The sequence below is a fragment of the Nannobrachium achirus genome (assembly GCF_963921795.1).
Source record: "Nannobrachium achirus genome assembly, chromosome: 18".
NCBI classification, from domain to species: Eukaryota; Metazoa; Chordata; class Actinopteri; order Myctophiformes; family Myctophidae; genus Nannobrachium; species Nannobrachium achirus.
Genome location: NC_137825.1, coordinates 35,667,214 through 35,690,850, shown reverse-complemented (window position 1 = coordinate 35,690,850; position 23,637 = coordinate 35,667,214). Strand labels below are relative to the sequence as shown.

Here is a 23,637-nt window from a genome sequence, read left to right as displayed (position 1 = left end):
CTTGCAGTATGTACCAGTGTGTCATGTTTCTTTTCTTTCATTCTTTTTTTTAAATCAAGGATCAACCCTGCCTCTCTTAGTTATAAGACCTCAACCCTGAGTGGAAAATCTTTGTCGCTGACAACGCCGGACTGAAACCCATTCCTGCTGCTCAGGAAAAGGGACATTCGGATCAAAGCTCATCTTCTGGAGCTACACCTAAGACTGATCAAAACCGGATTCAACTCGACTCATTATCGATGGACTCCATTCGCCACTGAGGAGATGTCAATGATCAGAACATAGGACCTTTGTGGTCAGAGATCATCTCCGGGATCAGCCTCCCTTGTCAAGGGATTCCCTTTTCTATCATGGAGATCAACAAGGATTAGCTGCTTGTCTCTGACCCTTGCCCCCTGACGAGAGGCTCCTTGTGCAATCGCCAGACGCTGGAACCTTAGCGCGAGGCAATTTCCAGGCATGCAGATACTGCCGTAAAGAGTACGGGGATCCACTCTCCACGTTCCCTATCAATCACCGTAAGCCACCGCTGGCCTAAATATCGGGAAATCCCCATATGGAATCTTGTACAGTATGACCCAGTGTGGTCACCTCCTGATGTGACCTGGCTTAGAGGAACAGGTTGCGCTTGTGGTTGTGGAAGATTAGGAGGTCAAGAGGTTAGGGGTCAGATATGACACGTAGGTCACAGGGGTAAGTGAGGACGCTATGGTGTTGGTCTCTGGGACCTGTGCCTTCCAGGAATGACCCTGATGACCCTAACCCCCTCCTGGAGCTCTCTGGATAGGTGAGTCTGGTTCAATAGAGAGAAGTTGGGTCTCTTCTCACTTCCTTCACAGGTGTTACTGATAATACAAATGAATGCTCTCTGTTCCATTCTGGTCAAACAGAGTCACAATATCAGGTGTTGATATTGTGCATAACTCAGAGTGTACAAATGGAACCAAACACCAGAAATAAAAGGTTTTAGAACCACTGTGCTACATGAAATGGAACAGAGCCTTCATTAGTATCATTGGTGACACCTTTGAAGGAAGTGAGAAGATACCCAACTTCTCTCCAATATGGCTGCTGTGCATATACGCTTCCCAAAGAGTTTACTGGGGAAAAGGGTGTGTGTTAATGTGGGCTTCACTTCCTCCACACAGCTGATTCAAATCATTTAACAAAGCACCAAGCAATCACCATTCAGAGATTCAGGTCCCACAGGCTCATAGCAGTAACATCAACCAGTCAGAATGAAACAGCTAAGAGGAACAGGAAGTGATGCCCACATTTCACGCAAGGGCTCATGGGACACTGGAAACTTGGGGATAGTATGGCACTCTTAACTTGGCATCTACTGTGGCATAATGTACGATGGCAGTATCTATGCAGGCTGTGATTACAGTGAAGATGAGTGCATTGCATTGCAGCAAATTTCCACGCCCGTCTGACACACAAGTGGTAAAAAATAGACTTGAAGCTTAATAGACGTAAAAATAATAATGAAATGGCTGAAAAGCACTCACAAATAAAGTCTGTCTCTAACATCAGATACAAGTCAGTCCAATAATCACAATTATAACACTGTCCCAGGTCTTAATTGCTTTCATAGGCCCTGAATTATAGATCTACAGTGAAAACCGGCAGTACTCTGGGTCCTCAGGGCGGAATCTAATGTCATTAGTGAAACACCAACACTGGCATCCTAATTGCATTTTAGTTCTTAGTTGGCAATTGTTTACTGTTTGTGCCATTGGCAGATGGAAGGTCTTTGGAGTTGTTGTTTTTGTGGGTGAAACCACTGTGTCTAAACTTGCCTTTAACAATGACAGTACACAGGTTGTTACAGTAAGCCGTCCCTGGAGGACAGAGGCGCTAACTGATGTGGCATTGTTAATCGTTCCTAACTGTTTCAGTGTGGTTGCGGTTGGGTGGTTTAATAGTGATGCTTGCTGTAAAGACACATGTGCATGTCCCCACAAGACAAGCAGCTCAATATTGACATATACACACTCACTCACGCACACACCCATCCACCCAACAACATGCACATTCCATTTGTGTATGCATGCACTTCCTCCCCACTATTCTACAATGACTGGGTTTTACAAAAAAAAATCACACTCGTGTGAACTGAGCGGTGGTGTGTGTGTGTGTGTGTGTGTGTGTGTGTGTGTGTGTGCCCCCTGTGTGTGTGTGTGTGTGTGTGTGTGCCCCCTGTGTGTGTTTGTGTGTGAGTGTGCCTGGCCTATGCCTGGCCTATCCTGAACAACAGCGCCCCTCCCTTAACATGTGTGGTCAGAAAAGGTTACTGCAGGCTACATACCCGGAGACAGACAGACAGACAGACAGACAAACAGACAAACAGACAGACAGACCCACACACACGGCCACGTATAGGAGCGTTGTGACCACCGCTAAAAAAAAAAAAAGAGAGAGAATGGGCTTATAGTGTAGTACTGCAGAAGGATAGAGTGCAAGGTAGAAAATAACACAGTAAACAACACACCCATGGAGCAAGATGTTTGTTTGCAAAGGTTGACACCCACACTGAAAAAGACACCTTTATATGGTCTCAACATATTTCATATTTTGATGTTTCTTTTTCCGTAAATTATATTCCTTATTTTATACTTTGTCATATGACAGTGTCATGCAAAATTATCGAAAATTGTCAACCTACAGGCTTACTGATAATAAAAAAAGAAACAAAATATTGCCTATTACTGTATACTGTATGTTTTCACTATGTTGAACATGTTTTGAAGACTTATAATGACAAAGGTAGTTAAGTCTGCCTGGAAGTACTAACAAGAACTTGTGACTAAACAATAACTAAATTGGATACATTGGAACACATGAGGTTCTTTTAGTAAGTAGCTTAAAGGCTAGCCGTTCGAAACAAACTAGTTGTGTTCTTCAGCTGTCTGAGGTGTTGATGAATGGTCGATATTTTCTTCCATCCTAAGAATCCACCTCAGAACTGTGAATGAATATTTGGCCATAAAACAGTGGTGTGTGATTGAAAAATAAAATAAAACATTCTCGCTCTGAATGTTACTCCTACACTCTTTTTTTCTGCCTCCTGTTCGCTATCTCCCTCACGCTTTAGATTTCTCACCTCTATCTCTTTTTCCTTCTCTCCCACTGCTTGTCTCTCTGTCAACCTCCCTCTTTCACCATCCCTCTCTCTCTCCCTGTCTACCTAGGAAGATTTGTATTTACGTACATCTGGATCTTCCCGGCGACCGTGAGAGCTCATATGAATCACCCTGACCTACTTCGTTTCACTCAATCTCACTCTAAGCCCGTCGTTCTCAACCTGTAGGTCGGGACCCCCAGGGAGGTCCCCAAATGATTTTGGGGGGTCCCCACATGATTACAGTAACTTAAAGCTATACTGTGTAAGTTGCTCAACTAGTGGTCTGTAGCAGTATAGCAAACCGCGGTCGTGTCTGCTTTTTTCGGCCGTTTTTCGCCGCGGACCGGGCCTTCAGACCACCGCGGCCGCCTCGCCGAGACGCATCCATCGAGGTATTTCGTGTCCCTCTACGAGCAGCGGTTGGGGAGTTACATGCTAGACTTCTAGACCAGCGTAAACAAAGCTGTTGAAGCAAGCTATTTCCTGAAAAGACGCAAGATGCACTGTAATTGGCCGGTAGTGTATCATGTGTGTATGATCTGCGATGTGATTGGCCAACGTATACACAACGTATACAGATGATGCAGATTACGTCATTTTGCCGCGAAATTCTACCCCCCTCACGGCTCATAGAAAACATATAAAGAGAAGGCTTCAGAAGCTGAAAATAACGTAGTGGGTGTTCTAAAACTTTAGCGATTTAACAGTTAGGACAATTTTAAGATTTGTTTTATAAAAAAGTTACATGGTATAACTTTAACTCTCCCACCGCTTCGAACGTTCACGTTCGCCCGATTGCGCAAGACCTCTCCGCCAATACGGCGCTCGTTCGGTTCGTTCGTCTGATGACTGTAAGCTGATGAGGGGTCGCGCGGCCGTCTACTGTAAACACATTTTCCGCGGTGATGGTGTAAAAAATCCATTATGCGTTAGATCAACGGAGAACAATTCACTTCCTTGTTGATTTCCTCTGGCTGTAAGGCTCTGTAGCCAGTGACTGCTCTGAATGTACGGCAACACATAGCAGGACAATTCACATTCATTCTCGCATGACGCCGCCCTCTGCTGCCTGGCAGACCAAAGTGCACTATTGCACAACCCAAAAAAATAAAAATAAATAAATAAATGTCTGTCTGTCTATCTACTATAACGTCGCAAAGGTAAGCCGCTTTTTGATGGCACCAGACCCAATAAATAAATAAATAATCTGGCAGTATGAGAGTTAAGGTGCAACATTGTTTTCTCACTCAACAGTAATCAAACCAGCATAAAGTTCAAGTGTATAGACTATAGAGGGTATCTCCACATTTCTAAAGTTACAATTTAAGGACTTTTTAATCCCTCTAAAATGGCAAATTACTGTAAACATTGGCCAAATTGTCAAATATTAGAGGCTAAAATTTTGAAAATGGCAGATCTACATGTTCACAACGCCTCACGTTGTGAGCATGTAGATCTGCTATTTTCACAATAGAACCGTGTTATACAAAATGTAATTCCTCAACTCTTAGTGCTCGTCAGGGTGGGGGGTTCCCCAGTTAAAATATGATTGTTTTGGGGGTCGCGTCCTGAAAAGGTTGAGAACCACTGCTCTAAGTGACTAAGGGACCTCTCGCTAAAAACATCCCCCTTCTGGGAGAAAAACAATCAGAGTGGCAGGGCCCACCCCCAGCCCATCATCATCCCTGCCTTCTAGTGCAGCCTTAAAAGGCTTCCCCAGCTGGTGTCTTTCTCAGTGATGAGGCCCCCAAGTGTTTATTACCACACGTTCTCTTGAAGTCTTCTCCAAACAGCTCCCCCCGTACTTGGCTCTGCTTCACTGAAATAACTCTTTCACCTCTCCTCTCCTCTCCTCTCCTCTCCTCTCCTCTCCTCTCCTCTCCTCTCCTCTCCTCTCCTCTCCTCTCCTCTCCTCTCCACTCCTCTCTTCTTCCTCTGTTCATTTTTCACACTGCCTGGTACATTTAGAAGTGAGAACACACAGACAGGCACACACACACACGCACATACGCACGTGCACACACGCATGCACACACACACACACACAACACGTTGCACGCACGCACTCACACACACACACACACATGTACATGCACGCACGCATGCACACACAAACACACAACACGTTGCACGCACGCACTCACGAACGCGCACACACACACACACACACACACACACATACACACACACACACACACACACACACACACACACACACACACACACAAACACACACATCACGGTACAGTCAAAGTTGTGTTTTATTGGCTTGATGGGTTCAAATAAACACAGAGAGGGTCAGCAGCATTTGATTTCATGTGTAAAACTGGTTATCTGCGCGCACGCACACACACACACACAGACACACACACACACACACACACACACACACACACACACACACACACACACACACACACACACACACACACACACACACACACACACACACACACAGACACACAGACACACGCACACCCAGTAAAAATGGGTCAGACGGACCATCTGGCAGAGCACATCAGTCTCTTCATTTCCTGTCTTGGTGACACCAGAGACGTAAGAGGGGACTGACACAGACGTTGTGTAAGGAAACAACGTCTCATTCACTCTTGTTTTCCTCCGTGCCAGCTTGGTGTGGCTTCACATCTGTGTATGTATGCGCACACATAGGCAAAAAACACATACTGCACACATACAGTAACAATGTAGGTTCACACATACTGTACATACAGTACGCTCACATACTATTACACACACACATAGGTTTTATATATACACTGCATAGAGTACATGTCACAGACAAACATGACCACACGTTCATGAAAACATGCACTCACTCACTATGGAGCTCCTGTATCAAATCTATCTATCTTCCTATCGTTTACATTAGATTTACCACTTCAGCCCGGCCCCTATATACATTTCGGCCATTTGAAGATAGATGACCTACAAGCTCACAATGCGTCGTGATCCCATGCATTGTGAGCTTGTAGATCAGTTATTTTCAGAAGATTTTTATACTGTACATTTGAAAACTTGTGAAACTTGATTAGTACTTTCTACTTTTGGTACTCTAAGACTAAGTACATTTTGATACCAATACATTTGTACTTTTACTCAAGTAAATGTTTAATACCAGACTTTTGCTTGTAACTACAAGTTACAACTACATTGCCGTATTGATACTTTTACTTTTAAAACGTGAGTACTTTTTCCACCAATGCCGGGTGCTGTACTAATAGCACCCACTGCTCCAAATAGTTAGGACTGGGAGACGCAGAGGACAATTTCCAGGTATGTGCAAAATGTACCTGGTGAGATATCCCAATAACAAATAACAGGGGGCACAGTTAATATTGTGTGCAAGAGTGGGATGAGTGTGTATTACAGGGAGGGAAAGCTGGAATGCATCAGTACGTCTTAATCTTGCGTGTAGACATGTTGCACAAGGAGCTTTATCTAGCGGCTGGGCCGTGTTCTGTTAGTTTGTTGTTTTCTTGAGTCATTTAAAGGTCACTTCAGGAGGAGGGTTTGGACGGCCGACCGGCGCTAACTACTTTTTTTGCAAATGTTTAAACAAATATGAGCCTGTTAAATGCTACTAAACATGCAATCTTCTAACAACACTTTTGATGGGGAAGGAGATACATACATTTGAATACATGTTCTCTGTGTCAAGACGTGGCTAAACAGGGTAGGTGGCACACATCCAAAACCAAAACTGTGACCTTTCAGAAATCCAACAGCTTGGCGCGCTGTAGTTAGTATGACAAACTAGGGGTTTCATTCATCCATCATGCAGTAGCCTACATCAGTGGTTTTCAACCCTTTCATATCAAGGTCCATTATTCATTCAGCTTTTGACTCACCATTTGATGAGATTTAGCCTCTCAGACCCAAAACTTCAAACATTTTGGATAGGATTTTGTAAAACGTCAGGTGTTTAACAATAATGTAACTCTTGAGAGTGTAAAATGAAACCGGTCCATTCGGTTAAACCAACTCTACGTTGTTTAGCTGGGGACCACCTGGAACCCCACTGGTGGTCCCTGGACCACTGGTTAAGAACCACTGCAGTACACCACCCACTGAACCATCCATTCATCCAACCATCCATCCAGGCACGTGCACACATAGATATCAAAGGGGGCTTGGATAAAGGGCAGGGGCTCTGCCCTTTGATCCATTTGTAAAAATGTGCCCTTTCCAGACCATACATGCAGTTTTTATCATGGTGAAAGAAATGCAAATGCCTCCTTTCCATGCCATACCTGAAGGCAGCCTTGTCCAAACTCTCCAGAACTAGAATGCAGCATCTTATGCTTAAAGAATTGCCCTCTGTGTGTAGAAATCCTTGCCGTTACGCCACATTTCCAGTATTGATTATGCTTAGTTCAGTGCTGTGACGCATTGTGAGCTTGGAGGTCGGCTATTTTCGATATTTCCACCAAAAGGCCCTTTTAGAAATTTCAGCCCCTGCCTCTCTAACATTCTCTACACGTCCCAAACCAACCCATCTTACCTAAAGCGCTCTCCGTCCCTCTGCTCCTCAGGGGTACGGCCGACTGGTTCGGGGTGAGCAAGGACAGCGACAGCACCCAGCGATGGAGGAGGAAGAGCCTGCAGCACTGCAGCCAGCTGTACGGTGGCCTGAAGGCCCAGGTGATGAGGGAGATGGAGCTGTGCAGCCAGGACAACCTGTCGCTGGCCAGCACCGAGACCCCGCCTCCCCTCTACCTGCCCCCGCACCACCCCAGTCACCTCCTCCACCAGCACTATGGCATGCAGAGGGTAGGGCCACAGCGCCTGGGGTGGAGGGCGGGACACGGTGTAGAGCGTTGTTTCTCAAACTTTCAAATTTCAAGGTCTGCCCTTAACTCTGACAGTGTACAAATGTTCCATTTGTACACTGTCAGAGTTACAGACTTGTATGGGTCAATTTAGACCCCCATAAAGGATCCCACAGAGTCCCTGGAATCCACTTTGAGAAACACTGGTGTAGAGGGATGTAGGACGTACCGGGGAGAGGCCGAGAGGTTGATCCCCTCCTTATTGCATGGGGGCAAGCCGGTTTCATTCTTTATTACTTTGTCTTAATCTCAATCTTTCTCTTGCTTTCTTTCTTATATCTTCCTTACTCTTTCTCAAGAATCATTTTAATCCTTTTATTATTTACTTCTTTCTTTCTTTCTTTCTTTCTTTCTTTCTTTCTTTCTTTCTTTTCTTTCTTGTTATCATACACAGTCAAGGCGCACACTTTACCTCGTTGCATTGCCATGGATTGCTTGGACCTGTGTGGCGTGTCACCCGATGTCATAACGTGTGTTCTGTCCCATGTCTCCCCTGCTGTTTCTCCTGCTGTTGCTCCCGTGTTTCCACCATGGTTGTTTTTCACTAGACATTCACCTGCAGCAGCACCACACCTACCCCTGCTGGCATAGAGTCAAACACTACCACAGCCTTCACCTGTGATGCCACCCAACACCCCCTCCCACACATGCACGCACGCACACACACACACACACACACACACACACACACACACACACACACACACACACACACACACACACACACACGCACACACACACCTTTCCTTTCCTACTGCATGTCTCGATATCATTCTCTTAGAATCATATTTCACTGCCTGTCCTCACGCATACCTTGAAAATAGTTCCCTTATAGCATTTACGTGTGTCTTGGTTTCTGTGTGTGTGTGTGCTTGCAGATCGTGGACCCGCTGGCCCGGGGCCGGGCGTTCCGCATGGTGGAGGAGGTGGACGGCTTCAGCGTTCCCCAGACCCCCATCACCCCCGGCGCCGCCTCCCTCTGCTCCTTCTCCAGCTCCCGCTCTGCCCTCAACCGGCTGCCGAGGCGACGCAAGCGAGAGTCCGTCGCCCTTATGAGCCTGAAGGCCGCAGCAGCCCTGATGAAGGTTTGTGTGCGAGTGCGTGTGCGCCTGTGCGTGTGTGTGTGTGTGTGTGTGTGTGTGTGTGTGTGTGCGTGCGTGCATCCGGGAGTTCAATACATCCACGACTTGTGCAAATGGGCATCGAGCATCTTTGCTCTTGGGTAGCTGAATGGTAGCTGTTGAGAGAGAGCAGGGAAGTATCACTGATTCTTCCGTCCGTCCGTCCGTCCGTCCGTCCGTCCGTCCGGCCAGTCAGAGGATTCTAACCTGAGACAAACGGGAACATTATACAGAAACAGTCAATGGGATGGGAGACTGGGGGTATGGTTTGAGATTGCCATCGAATCAATTTAAGTTTTGGTCCCACCCATGATTGGTCTTAAGTCCCACAGAACGCTTAAGAGTCACATGCTCCAGGTAAGGCTCGAACTCACAACCTCAGCATCACTTTGCTGGTTACTGTCTTATACAGTAGCTTTGATTTGTTGGAAACTGCTATACAAATGTAATCCATTTACACTGACCATTACACAGAATGGAGTATAGCAGCATTCATGCTTTGCAGGTTCAGAGCCATGAGTCAACAGAGAGGTCAAGTCAAGGTGTTTGACAGCCTTCTATGGCAGGGCAAACTACTGAGTTACTGTTGTGGATAAAACACATCTAATGAGTGTACATTTATTTAATACATCCCGATACACACAGTATATATACTGTAGTACAGTACAGGACTGCTGTAGGAATAAAACACATACTACATGCATGCATGTATTGGATTATTACAGATTTTCTTTTTCTGTGTTTCTGCTGCCCCGCCCCCCAACATATTTGCACTCACAGGACCACAATGAAAATAAGCTCTTGAGTTTTATTCTTCAAATAGATACAGTATTTATAAAATATTATGTTCATGTACAGTATACATTTCTTGTCAACAAAAACAACAATCAATCAATCAATCATGCACAAACAGTATGCATATGGCTGTCTGTGTAGACCTGAAATGACTGCAGAGTACAGTAGCAATGTGTGTGTGTGCGTGCGTGCCTGCGTGCGTGCGTGCGTGCGTGCCTGCCTGCGTGCGTGCGTGCGTGCATGCGTAAAGGTTATGTAAACTTTGATCTGGATTTGTCATATTGAGGATTAATCTCTGGTGTGGTCCACTCAACTACACTACATACCATGACACACACTCTCTTTGCCCTGGTGACCACTCCATGGGATGTATGGATACAGATGGCACTGTCACTGTGTGTGTGCGTGCGTGCGTGCGTGCGTGCGTGCGTGTGTGTGTGTGTGTACAGTACGTGCATGTGAGCGAGAGAGACATACAGTATACCAGATGGTTTTACATACAGTGGGGATGCTCAGCTGGCTGGTGGATTGATGTGAAGGTTTGCCAGAACTATAATACCCACACACACACGGCACGCACGCACGCACGCACGCACGCACGCACGCACGCACGCACGCACGCACGCGCACGCACGCACACACACACACACACACACACACACACACACACACACACACACACACACAGGCTACAATCCATGAACACACACATAATCAATCATCACTGTCACTTTGTCACTATCTTTCATAGATCAGTAAGGGACATTTTAATTTAAGTGTATATGTGTGTGTGTGTGTGTGTGTGTGTGTGCGTGCGTGCGTGCGTGCGTGCGTGCGTGCGTGCGTGCGTGCGTGCGTGCGTGCGTGATTGTGTGTGTGTGTGTGTTTCAGGGCCGGACTCTGCGTGAAAGCACTGGCGGCCGCTGTCGCAGGCGGAGTTTCATGCCTCCTAGTTTCTTTGAGGACGACACAGTTGACTTCGCTGATGAGCTGGACACTTCCTTTTTCGCCAGGGTAAAGTTGACCTTAGCACAGCAAACTTTGTTACGTAGCATGTCTTAATTGTGACCAAAGGTAGCATGATACCATGAGAAATGTCGCAGCTTGTCTCCGTCTGTGTCTGTCAGTCAGTCAGTCAGTCAGTCAGTCAGTCAGTCAGTCAGTCAGTCAGTCAATCAGTCAGTCAGTAAGTACACATTTTCACAGTCTATGGTTGTTCCCTTGTCACTGTGACATCACAGGTGATATCACAGGTGACATCACCTATGTAAAATTCCATATATGGGTATTCCCCAGAATCCCTTTTATGCCCATATATGAAGATCCCTGATGTCATCGATATATATCACTGGCCAGATGGCCAAGACATGGCCCATATCGGTGTGGCTGGTTCAGATAGGGATCTCCATGTATGGGCATAAAATATATTGTATGTATCCATATATGGGCCTTTTATGCCCATATATGGAGATTTCTGATGTCATCAATCCCAGGCCCTGACTGGCCCAAGAGCCTGATTTGCTCTGATTTACACCCTACCTATCCCGAAAACGTTAATATTAAGTCCATATATGTATATATAAGTATATATAAGTATGTATATATATGTATATATAAGTATATATAAGTATATATTGATATACTGTATATTAATAAAGGATACAAGAAATGTCCATATACAGTATGGGCATTCCCAGATGATGCCCTGTTAGAGTACACCCTTATTAGCCTAGCACAGCTAAACAATCAACCAATGTTAAAACAAGGTGGGGATGATACTATACTGTAGTTAGTTAGCTGCATTAGTATATAGTCTGGCCAGCCTTATGCCCATATATGGAGATCCCTAGGCATCAAACCCAGGCCCAAACTCGCCAAGGCCCTGCTTGGCTTTACTAATTAACATACGTTTTATGCCCATATATGGAGATCCCTATCCCAATGTCATCAATATTAATATCTGGGAATGCCCATATTTGGTAATGCCCATATATGGGCATGTTTTGACATACTGTAACATTGTTGACTATCATGCACGGGTCTCCATATATGGGTAACTGGTCCGATATACATCACTGGCCAGATGGCCAAGAATTGGTGCGACCTCGCTCTTTAGGGCGAGGTCGCATGTCCCTGAGGCGTCTTACTAGTTTACTAGTTTAACCCTAACCCTAACCCTAGTTTTGATTATTTTAGACTGTGTATACTTTGTAATCTAAGATCATCTATCAGTGATATTCCCAGTCACTGCCAAGTACAGTAGTTAATCTTGAGGAGGGTGTAACCACATGTCTTCAACAATACTCAAGAAGTCACAAGCTGCTTCTTTTCACCTGACAGTGTGGGGGTTCACCCAACCCCCCAGAACCATGTTAAAACGTTGAAGCAGCCGGCCCCTACTGGCCAAAGCTGGAACAGCAAGCGGGTTGACATCCATGCACGAGCATAAGAGCTCGCAGCTGGGGCCTACAATAGGGTTCAATGGACGTCGAGTGACATTCGTGACGTAATTACGTCTCGACGTAAGTAAAATTGGAAAACTTTTGTTTGCCAATTTCCCCAACAATGCACTTGGATTCACCCACAATGCACCGGAATTCAGCTACTTCCGCATGCTTCAAAATGCCACTGAGCAACCTGCATTGAAATGAATAGCTGGGGGCGGGGCTATCCACTCTCTATTATATATACTAAGGGCGGCCCAGCGTCTAGTCGGCGACCTGGCCAACTCGGGAACGATGTAAATAGAGAATGAATGCCCCGCCCTTTAATGCAAACCCCATTATACCTGTTGTCATAGGACCCGTTTTGACCATCTGTTTGCCTGTGTCCATTTATGCCCATATATGGAGATATCTGTATCTGTCTGTCTGTCGGCGTCCATTTTATGTCCATATATGGAGATCACTGCAGATATAGTTCTGGGTCCATTTTATGCCCATATGCCCATATATGGAGATATCTGTCTATTTGCGTCCATTTTATGCCTGCCCCACCCTTTAATGCAAACCCCAATATACCTGTTGTCATAGGACCCGTTTTGACCATCTGTTAGCCTTTGTCCCCACCCTTTAATGCAAACCCCAATATACCTGTTGTCATAGGACCCGTTTTGACCATCTGTTTGCCATTGTCCCCTTATGCCCATATATGGAGATCTCTGCACACACAGTACCGGTTGCGGAAAACTCTGATGTCAGACATCAGTTCCGCATACGGGCATTCATTTTATGCCCATATATGGAGAACGTGGGAAGAATGGTTTAGAGATACTCGGATTACATACATACATACACATTCACAGAGATTTTTTGTTGACTCATGTGGCGTACGTGATGTCAGAGCCTTTTATGAAGTGATGTCACAATGAGTCAGCGCTTCCTCCGGAACAGCCTGATGTCAACAATCAGCTCCGCATAAGGAGATTCCGAACGTTTCGCGCCGGTTTCGGAAAACCGCGAGTCGGGTCGAGGCCCGGCACTGCACTCCGCGCGGCGGCGGGGAACGCGCGTGCCGAATCTGAAGCCGGTGGGACGAACGGTTCTCGAGATACGCGGATTACAAACAAACAAACAGACAGAGATTTGTCGCATTTATAGATAGATAATATATATATATATATATATATATATATATATATATATATATATATATATATATATATATATCACCGTACAAGGCATAATGCATGCGGAGGAACATGCTAACCTTCCCATTCATGCTCCCTACTGAACAGTGCAGTGACAGAGAACACCCTCCCCTGGCCTTCCCCCCCGTCAACACGAACAAGATGTGTGTTAACACATGGGATGCCGAAGCCGAACACGTCTGGGAACGTGATAACGCAATCATGGTTGCGACCGTCAGGGAGCAGTTTACTATGAAAACCTCCACCGGCCGTCCGTCCGTCCGTCCGTCCGTCGGTCACACGTCACACGTCACACCTTTGCCCTGCTCATATCTCCGCATCAGTATGACATCACACCACATGTGTACACAAACCTTTGTGTACGTTGCTGTGGCAACAGTCTGTTGTTGCTGGTCTGTTAGTGTACGTTAGCAACCACCTTAGCAACCATGGCTTTACCCTAGCAACCAACTGTTTACCCTAGCAACCAACTGTTTACCATAGCAACCATGTTTTTTTACCCTAGCAACCAACTGTTTACCATAGCAACCAGATACGCAGAGCAGGGATCTCCATATATGGGCATAAACAGGTGACATCACACTGATGTCAGATACTCAGAGCAGGGATTTCTCCATAATATATGGGCATAAAAGGGATTCTGTTAGGGATCTCCATATATGGGCATAAAAGGGATTCTGTTAGGGATCTCCATATATGGGCATACAAGGGATTATGTTAGGGATCTCCATATATGGGCATAAAAGGGATTCTGTTAGGGATCTCCATATATGGGCATAAAAGGGATTCTGTTAGGGATCTCCATATATGGGCATAAAAGGGATTCTGTTAGGGATCTCCATATATGGGCATAAAAGGGATTCTGTTAGCTGTTAGTGATCTCCATATATGGGCATAAAAGGGATGCTGTTAGGGATCTCCATATATGGGCATAAAAGGGATTCTGTTAGGGATCTCCATATATGGGCATGAAAGGGATTCTGTTAGGGATCTCCATATATGGGCATAAAAGGGATTGTATCCCAGATGATGCCCTGTTAGGAGATCCACACTAACAGAATCCATATATGGTCCTACCGACAGCTGCTATAAGCCAACCCTGGCGATAAGGTCTGAGTCGAAGAAATGCTTCTTTCCTGGCAAGAATTGCCCCTTTATACTGTAGGGCTCGTTTGTGTATTGTATGACATCACGCCACATCATCGGCTGAGGACTGTGTGATGTCATCATATCTCCATATATGGAGACATAAGTTGCTCATGCCCAAATATGGGCTGGTGAGGTCAGACTTAGTGTGATGCGTAGGTTATCTCCATATATGGAGATTCAACTTCAATGAGTAACCATGGCAAACTGTCAACTGCCCGTATGTCTTGATAATTGGTAAAACAAACTTTTGGCCTATTTGTGGAGATAAGCGAGCAACGGTCGCTTATCTCCCGATTAGGGAGTCTTACTGGTTTATTTAACTGTGCTCTCTGGTGTAGGAGGGTCTACAAGATGAGTGTTCCATCTACACTGATGAGGTTTTTGAGACGCCTTCGGAAGCAGCCATTCATGTGGCGGAAGACTGTGACCTCACAGGAAGTGCCCTGGATAAGACTGAGCTGGAGAGGAGTCACCTTATGTTGTGGGTTTATCTCACACGCACGCACACACACACACACACACACACACACACACACACACACACACACACACACACACACACACACACACACACTGTTTACAGGGATTGGTGCACAAGAGATTTCGGATAAAAGGCCTTCTATAAGGAGGTTAGAGGCATTTTGGGTAAAAGTGGGGAGCCAGGACATTTTGAATAAATCAAGGGTGCGGAATCATAAAAACATGGTTCCCAAGCAAAAAAGTATGTTTTGACCTTCTAATTTGCATAACAAAATGCCAATTTTTAACGATTTCTTCAGTAGCTCGGTAACAAGGCAAGCAAAAGAGTCTATATTTGTTCTGAGTGTCAGACAATGTGATTACGGAATTTTAAATGAAATAAGCCTGCTCCTAAATATTAGTGGCTACCATTTCAGAACATTTTAGTACTCAAAGGCACCTTGTTATTTTTTTACTGTGTACTCAATCCAACGTTGGGTGTTTGTGCTTCCTTGCGGAGCAGTACAGCTAAAGCAGAAGCGCTGTCAGACTGGCTTCTATGCTTTGGATCAACGGATTTACACGCTGAGTTACTGTTGTGGATAAAACACATCTAACAAGTGTACATTTATTTAATACATCCCAATACACGCTCCAGAATAGCAGTCAAGCATGAAATATAAAAATACATGCCCCAGGTGAGGCCCAAACTCACAACCGCAGTAGTACCCTGTGGGTTATAAGTACCGTGCACTGACCAATTGCACCACTGGAACCTTTTTGAGCTATCAATGGTTTCAAATTCAAAACTTCAAATTCAAACTATGAGTTCTATGTATGGAAGAGAGATTCAAGGAATTGGATCAAGAGTAAATTCTAATAACATTTAACATTTAATTCAATCTAATGATATTTTTTTAATATTATTACAACTTGCACATGAATTAAAGGTGTTTCATCCCCCCCGCCGGGTCTTTTACCCTCTCCCCCTGTTCACTCCTTTTCCCCCTCCCTTCCTCCCTTCCTCCCTCCCTCCTCCCTCTATCCTCCCCTCATTCCATGCCTTTACCCAGGCCATTGGAGCGAGGCTGGCGCAAGTCCAAAGAAGGACCTTTAGTCCAGCCGAAGGTACGTCTGTGCCAGGAGGTGGTCAGCGTCAACGGTACCCAGCCACGTGGCCAGCGCATCGTGGTGCCTGTCAAGAAGCTGTTCGCCCGGGAGAAGAGACCGTATGGCCTGGGCATCGTCGGCCGGCTCACCAATCGCACATACCGTAAACGCATCGACAGCTTTGTCCGGCGGCAGATCGAGGACATGGATGACCACAGGTGCAGTATGTCAGCTGGGAAGGGGGCCAAATGGTTATCTTGTGCTGGTCAGTAAGACAATAAAAGAGTGTTGATTTATTGGATATGACCAGTGGTGAAAGTGGTTTGAAATTCTTGCCGGAACTGTCATAAATTGGCCGCGCGGCTAAAACCCCTGAAATGCATAGAAAACTGCATTTTGGGAGGCCCACCTGCTGCCCTTCTATAATAAGCCTCTTCATATTGTTCATTGTTCCATACAGAAGAGTAAGCATATATATATATATATATATATTATTATTATATTTATTATATTATTATATATATTATTATTAATATCATTATAACCAGTTATCTAAAGTAACTAAGTAGACCTACATTTACTAAAGTACTGTATTTAAGTACAGGTTTTAAGTATAGCCTAGCCTACTTTACTGGAGTATTTCCAATACTTTTAATTCTACTCCACTACATCTCCCATTTCCAGATGCAGAATTGAATCATTTTGGTCTATTCTGCATGTATTGCCGCATGCAGGCACAGACACGAGTCCTCCTAGAGATGGGATTTATGGCTCTTTGAAGTGAGCCGGATCTCTGGGATCCGTTCCTTTCAAAGAGCCGTTCAAAAGACGTAGGCCTACATTTTGATACTTCTACTACTCAAGTACATTAACATTCCAAACTTCTACTTGATTGCAGTATTGATATTTCTAAAGGAATTTAGTAATTTTCCCACCACTGTTCATTAGAAAGGAACGGCTCCCTACTGTGAACCGAATCCTATCGTTCATTTCAAAGAGCCGTTCAAAAGACTCGATTCGTTCGCGAACGTCCCACCCACTCGCTCCGTGTCAAACAAACACTGAAACGCAAACAGACTGGATCACACTGACCTACACAAACCCACGGGAATAATTTAGAAGCACTTTATCAGAAAATATAACTAGTAACACTTGTGTACTGTATGTTAATCTGACTTTAGTATAGGCTATTGTTTTCTTCCTGGACGTGCGTTTGTGGCTGGTTATTTAACATGGGATTTTGACAGCTGGCTTCTCCTCTTCTTAACGGAACTCCGTTCCGGCCCCTAATGTTTTAACGGAACGGGGGTTCCGGCCGTTCCGGCTCACTTTCACCACTGGATATGACATGTTTAATCGTGTCAAGGCGTTTTTAACACCTCCCTTTGAGCTCTCATTGGATTCAGACGTTGTTAAGGTCCCCAACAAATGGATCTTTAAATTATAGACACCAGGCACCTAAGAACCCATAGGCATCAGGCACCTAAGAACCCTCACACTTTAAGACTTTTCAAAATTGTTCAAAAATATCAGATGTACAAGCTCGCAGTGAGCATGTACATCTGTTATCTTTTAATAGCCAAGGCTAAAATTGAATCTTTCACGGTTTTAATAGGTTAAGTGGAGCCTGTTGAGATTGAAAATGTGTTTGATTTCTCAAGTGTAAATGAATTCAGACATTGTTAATTTTTCCAACAAACACAACTTAAAATTGTACTGTACTTGTGTTCTGTCCTAGGCCATTCTTTTCCTACTGGATCACATTTGTTCACTTGCTGATTACCATCCTGGCTGTCACTATCTATGGCATTGCTCCTGTAGGGTTCTCACAGCACGAAACTGTGGACTCAGTAAGTACTGTACAAATATACAATCTTTTTGGTTAGATTAGATTAGCTGTGTGTTTAATACCCTGATAGTTAACCACATGAACCCTAGCATGTCCCAATAGGCCAACATTTGGCTAAAATTGGTAAACATTTGGCATAGAATAGAAGATCTTTTTCTATTATTATTATTATCTTTTGCAGGTCTTAAGGAACAAGGGAGTTTATGAAAATGTCAAGTTTGTGCAACAAGAAAACTTCTGGGTCGGGCCAGATTCAGTGAGTTCCTGCTGCCGTCATGATTCATCATCAAAATTCTATTCTCCGTTTAAAAAATACAGACTGCTTCAAACAGTGTTGTCCCGTTATGTGCCATTGAGAGCTGAGTTAGTGTGCGGTTTCATGTCTCCATTCCGACATGTCTCCATTCCGACACTAACCCTATCTCTAACCCTTACCCTAAACTTAACCTCTATGGAAGTGTCGCCACTCCAACAATAAGAAGTCAATGTCGGAGTGGCGACATGTCGGAATGGAGAGCAGTCACCCGTGTGTGCAGGGTTTTAGACAAACGCTACTACACCAATATTATTGAGATCAGTCGGTGTACAGGGGTCATCATTGTGTCCATACACGGAAAAAATGTGTCCGTGGCAAGACTCTTGTCTGTGGCAAATTCTTGATTTAATTTTTTACAAACCATTATAATGTTCTTAATTTGATCATAAGACCCAATTTACTGAATGTCAAGTCTCCAGGTTTGCTTCAGAATATGTATGACACTTATTTACTACGATATTATGGTATATTAGGAGTCCAACTAGTACTAGTTCTCAAATATTTTATTTGCAAGGACCCCCTTAACTCTGATAGTGTACAAATGGAACCAAATGGACCCGTAAGGGCCCATTTGGTTCCATTTGAACACTCTCAAAGTTACAGACCTGTTATGGTCATTCAGGGCTAGCTCTTGTGTGTTTTTGGTAACACTCATTTTGTATGTTTGTTTGTCGGTGTACGTAGCATTGTCTGGAATAGAAATCTGCATGCACTCAGTCCTCCATGATTCATGTGCAAGGACGTGCAAGGAAAGGGCTCTATACAATATAATAATATAAATAACAATAATGCTTATTATATTATTATTATTATCATCATAACGAGTCCCCTGCTTCATACACCATTCATCCTGCAGGAGGCACTGATTCACCTGGGGGCCAAGTTCTCCCCCTGCATGCGCCAGGACCAGGAGGTTCATGAGCTGATCCAGGAGAAGCGAGGCAGGGAGAAGGGCTCAGGCTGCTGTGTGAGGAACGACCGCTCCGGCTGCCTCCAGACCTCCCAGGAAGAGTGCTCGGTTAGTTTTAACTAGCCCTTACCCGTTCAAAGATATGAGCTCTGAAAAGATGTGCAGTGTGTGGGTTATGGGATGTGCACTGTGCACACAGTATATGAGGGATGGAAAGTAACTTTAACTGGTGCTTACATGATAATATGTAGGAGCATCAATGTAAGAAATACCCGTTTCGTTTAATGGCTACAGAGATACTGTGTACCGATCTGCATGATCTTTGGACAACATCTGTAACAGGGCCAGACACTCCCCCCCACCACCACCCCCCACCCCCCACCCCCCCGCCTGCGCACGCACGCACGCACGCACGCACGCACACACACACACACACACACACACACACACACACACACACACACACACACACACACACACACACAGCTGGTTAAACCTGTTGCCTCATGCTAGATGCAGAATAGATAAGCCTCATGCTAGATGCAGAATAGATAGTAGATACACCATAAAAATACTAATATACAGCATACGATTTGTGAAAGTGACAAACGGGCTTCACAGTTATGTTAGGTGTGTTCATATGCTAATGGTGATGCGATTTCAGATCAATTGCTCCAGCCACTGAGGAGAAACGCTGTGACAGACACTCAGACAGACAGACAGACAGAGATTCGGAAAATTATATGTTTGATAAGGCCCTATAGGTCAAGACAACCTCTGCTTAAATCTGACTGTGTGAATGTGAAGTTTGTAATGGGAATATTCCATACATTTCTTTTGAACCGTTATGCACTCAAGCCGCGTCCATCAGGAATGGAGATATTGGCATTTTCATTCTAGCAAAGGCTTTCCCCTTACCAAATGTATTAAGACTACATACCCAAAATGCTGTGCTCTATCTTGTTCAAGTGATTTTCTCAATGATAATTCATTCATTTGTAATTTTGCAAATGTAACCAAATCCATTTGGTTACTTTTAGACACTCTCAGAATTAAGTGGAAAATGAGGACTTTACTGTATATCATATGATATAAGCCATGAATTTGAACGTGTGTACCTTGTTGTACCTCTGACACAAGGCCTCTCTGTCTGTGTGTTCCTACAGAGTACTCTGGCTGTGTGGGTTAAGTGGCCTCAACACCCCAGTGCTCCTTATCTCAATGGTAAACTACGCCAGCATGGTGCAGTATGCCACCAGGACCCAAGGTAAGAACTTACAGCCGTACAATTAAACGGCCTGTAAGTCAAGTGGTTTTTGTTGGGATACGACCATGTTCTGTTACTTTTGGGTCTCTGGGCAGCTTCTTAAGGGTCATCTCACTTTTCACATCATAGGATTTGTCTGGAGCCTGCCTCAGTTTCACCTCACGAGTGGCCTGATGACATCACAAAGTGGCCTGTAAGTAAACACTATAGCTAGGGACACTTTATCGCTCTTTGTCTTTAAGTGAAGCATTGGCGGTCCTCTAATTTTGCTGTCCTTTAATTTTAGATTATTTCAGGTTCTGCATTTCTGTAGTGCCTTTATCCACATGATGGTGGAGGCAACCACTCAAGGTACCTTCCTCTTCAGAAGCAGTTATGGGTTCAGTGTTTTGCTCAAGGACACTCGGACACAGATCCTGGGATTGAACCAGGAGCCGTATTGTTTCCTCTAATCTACAAATGCCCCTTGAGTGAGGAGCATTTCCTAATTGCAGATGGTGTAGGATAGGGATAGTTGGAAAGCACCAGAGAGGGACAAGTTATGTGTTTTTTTATGATTATTCAATGGTTTTGGCAGACAATGGGGCTCTTGAACACAGGATATACCGGTATAAGGCTTTCACCTGCCAATTGAAGCTTGAACTCACAACCGCCATATTCCTTACTGTCTGGTATGTACTGAAGTGAACCAACAAGGAGCTTAGTCGAGTTGTGTTTCACATTACAGTGAAAGTTTTGGTTCATTGGCTTAAAATGAACACAGAGAGCGTCAGCAGCATTTGACTTAAATTGAATGTGTATATCTGTGTACACACACGCACGCACACACACGCACACACGCACACGCACACACACGCACACGCACACGCACACACACCCACACACACACACACACACACACACACACACACACACACACACACACACACACACACACACACACACACACACACACACACACAGATGGACAGTGCTGATAGCTTTTCCACCTGTCTGAAATGTAGGTGTGTACAAGGTATAACTCTGGGAACCACACCAACCTTCCCCACATAGATTGTGCCATCACAGGAAGACCTTGCTGCATTGGAACCAAAGGACGGTAAGAGGAACTCCATGTTTTGATAGATTGATCCCATATAGAGTTCCCATATACTGTACCCTATACTGGCTGTCATATGCTCTATTATTAGTGCCAGTCCTTCTTTCTTTTAAGTGGTAGCAAATGGTAGCAACTTGCATGGCCTGGCCTTGTCCTAAAATGTCAATTCATTTGTAGTATTATGATTATATTTATAACCCTGATATTCTTGTACTCTAGCTGACTGGTAACACATAGAAAAGATAGAAAATAGTGAATAATGCCATCAAGTTGTGTGTTTTTCTTTTTGCCATGAATTTGTATTTGCTTATACTGTTAGCTAATACATGCAAATGGTGTCTTGCATGTTGTAGGTGTGAGATAACTTCTAGAGAATACTGTGATTTCATGAAGGGGTACTTCCATGAGGAGGCCACTCTCTGCTCACAGGTAAGACGAAGAAATATACTCCACAAGTCAACGTGTCTTGTTGAAGGTTGATTTATCGTTTTTGAATGTGTGAATTTGGTTGATATTTTACGCTATATAAATGCAGGCCATTTACACTCATCCAGAGTAAATTACACAGAATGGATCAACAGAGAGAGAGGTCAAGTAAAGGTGTTTGTAAGCTCTGTATGAAGAGGACATTTAAAAAAAAAAGCCATGAACTTTGAACTCAAAGTATATTATATTAAGTATAAATATTTTTTTCATCTGAGGCACCCCTACATTATATTCATAATTTTCACTCCCAGCACCTTATATTTATAGCATATTATGTTACGAGGAAAACAAGATAATAGCCATTTTTGGTTAGAACTGACTGAAAATAACATACTTCAAGTTTAAAATTATACTAATTATATATTTTAAGTGTCCAAAGAAATTCATCAAATTATCTCACGGCACCCTTGGACTGCCGTCCTGACACCCCGGGGTGCCCCGTCACCCACTTTGAAAACCCCTGTCTTAGAGGCTGCAGAGAAGGGGAGGGGCAAAGTCGACATTTCACATAGTGATCTCATCTACAGCTGAGATTAGAGCTTAAAACTCTCTTGCTCCAGGTGAGGCTCGAACTCACAACCTCGGCATCACTCAGCTGGTTACTGTCTTATAAGTACCGCGCGCTAACCGATTGCGCCACTGGAGCCTGTGAAGCATTGACAACACTCATAATCATGAACAGGCACGCGACGAGCCAGACCTGACTGACCATAATAATACATGGACCAGAAGGAATCTTGGGTCCTCGCAACATGTCTGGTGCTGAATGAGTTAATAGGCAGAGATGTTATTAGAATCTGCAGAGTTCAAAGTTCCATACATCCTATCAACTTCACAAAAGTCTCACTATCAAGGAAGTAAAGTGAGCGTTGATGAGATGAGCAGTTCTGTAAAACCTGTCCGCTCTGAGCGAGCAAATGTTCCAAACAGCCACTGACCGGGCACGGCACTAGCAGCAGTAATAATAAGAACAAGAAGTCTCTCTCTCCGTCAGGTTGCCTGTATGGATGACGTGTGTGGCCTTCTGCCTTTCCTGAACCCAGAGATCCCCGACCAGTTCTACCGCCTCTGGCTCTCTCTCTTCCTCCACGCTGGGTGACTATCTTTGCCTGTTCCATTTCACTCCACTATGATGAAATGCCCCATTACTTCATTCCTCACCCACCTGAATATCTCTGTCCAAAATATTAATATTTCGGGACATTTAAAAAACATGTTTTTGCCTCATCAAAGTTGGTACGGTTACATTATACATTGTCAGATACTTGAATGTGTCTTTATATTATCGTCACTTTACCCAAATATAGTTCAAGTGGAGTTTTTAACTATTAATGTGGATAATGTTTCATTATAATCAGTAATCGAAAAAAAGAAAGAAAAAGAAACTCTTCTAACTCCAAATATCTCCAAATTTGGAGTTTGAGGAACTAACGGAGTTAGGAAGTTTAGT

General features: G+C 44.3%; 1 protein-coding gene across 1 annotated transcript in view; it reads left to right on the top strand.

Moving 5' to 3' along the window:
• rhbdf1b (rhomboid 5 homolog 1b) overlaps positions 1 to 23,637 on the top strand; it is a gene marked incomplete at its 3' end in the record, with an annotated part of 79,178 nt that overhangs the window by 50,816 nt on the left and 4,725 nt on the right. The window contains exons 5-17 of the mRNA XM_080748184.1: positions 7,681 to 7,918; positions 8,856 to 9,062; positions 10,785 to 10,907; positions 15,030 to 15,172; positions 16,224 to 16,478; positions 17,999 to 18,110; positions 18,291 to 18,365; positions 19,282 to 19,443; positions 20,502 to 20,602; positions 20,732 to 20,795; positions 21,607 to 21,701; positions 22,055 to 22,130; positions 23,182 to 23,282. Coding sequence (XP_080604310.1) covers positions 7,681 to 7,918; positions 8,856 to 9,062; positions 10,785 to 10,907; positions 15,030 to 15,172; positions 16,224 to 16,478; positions 17,999 to 18,110; positions 18,291 to 18,365; positions 19,282 to 19,443; positions 20,502 to 20,602; positions 20,732 to 20,795; positions 21,607 to 21,701; positions 22,055 to 22,130; positions 23,182 to 23,282 — 1,752 coding nt within the window. The remainder of the gene's footprint in view (positions 1 to 7,680; positions 7,919 to 8,855; positions 9,063 to 10,784; positions 10,908 to 15,029; positions 15,173 to 16,223; positions 16,479 to 17,998; positions 18,111 to 18,290; positions 18,366 to 19,281; positions 19,444 to 20,501; positions 20,603 to 20,731; positions 20,796 to 21,606; positions 21,702 to 22,054; positions 22,131 to 23,181; positions 23,283 to 23,637) is intronic.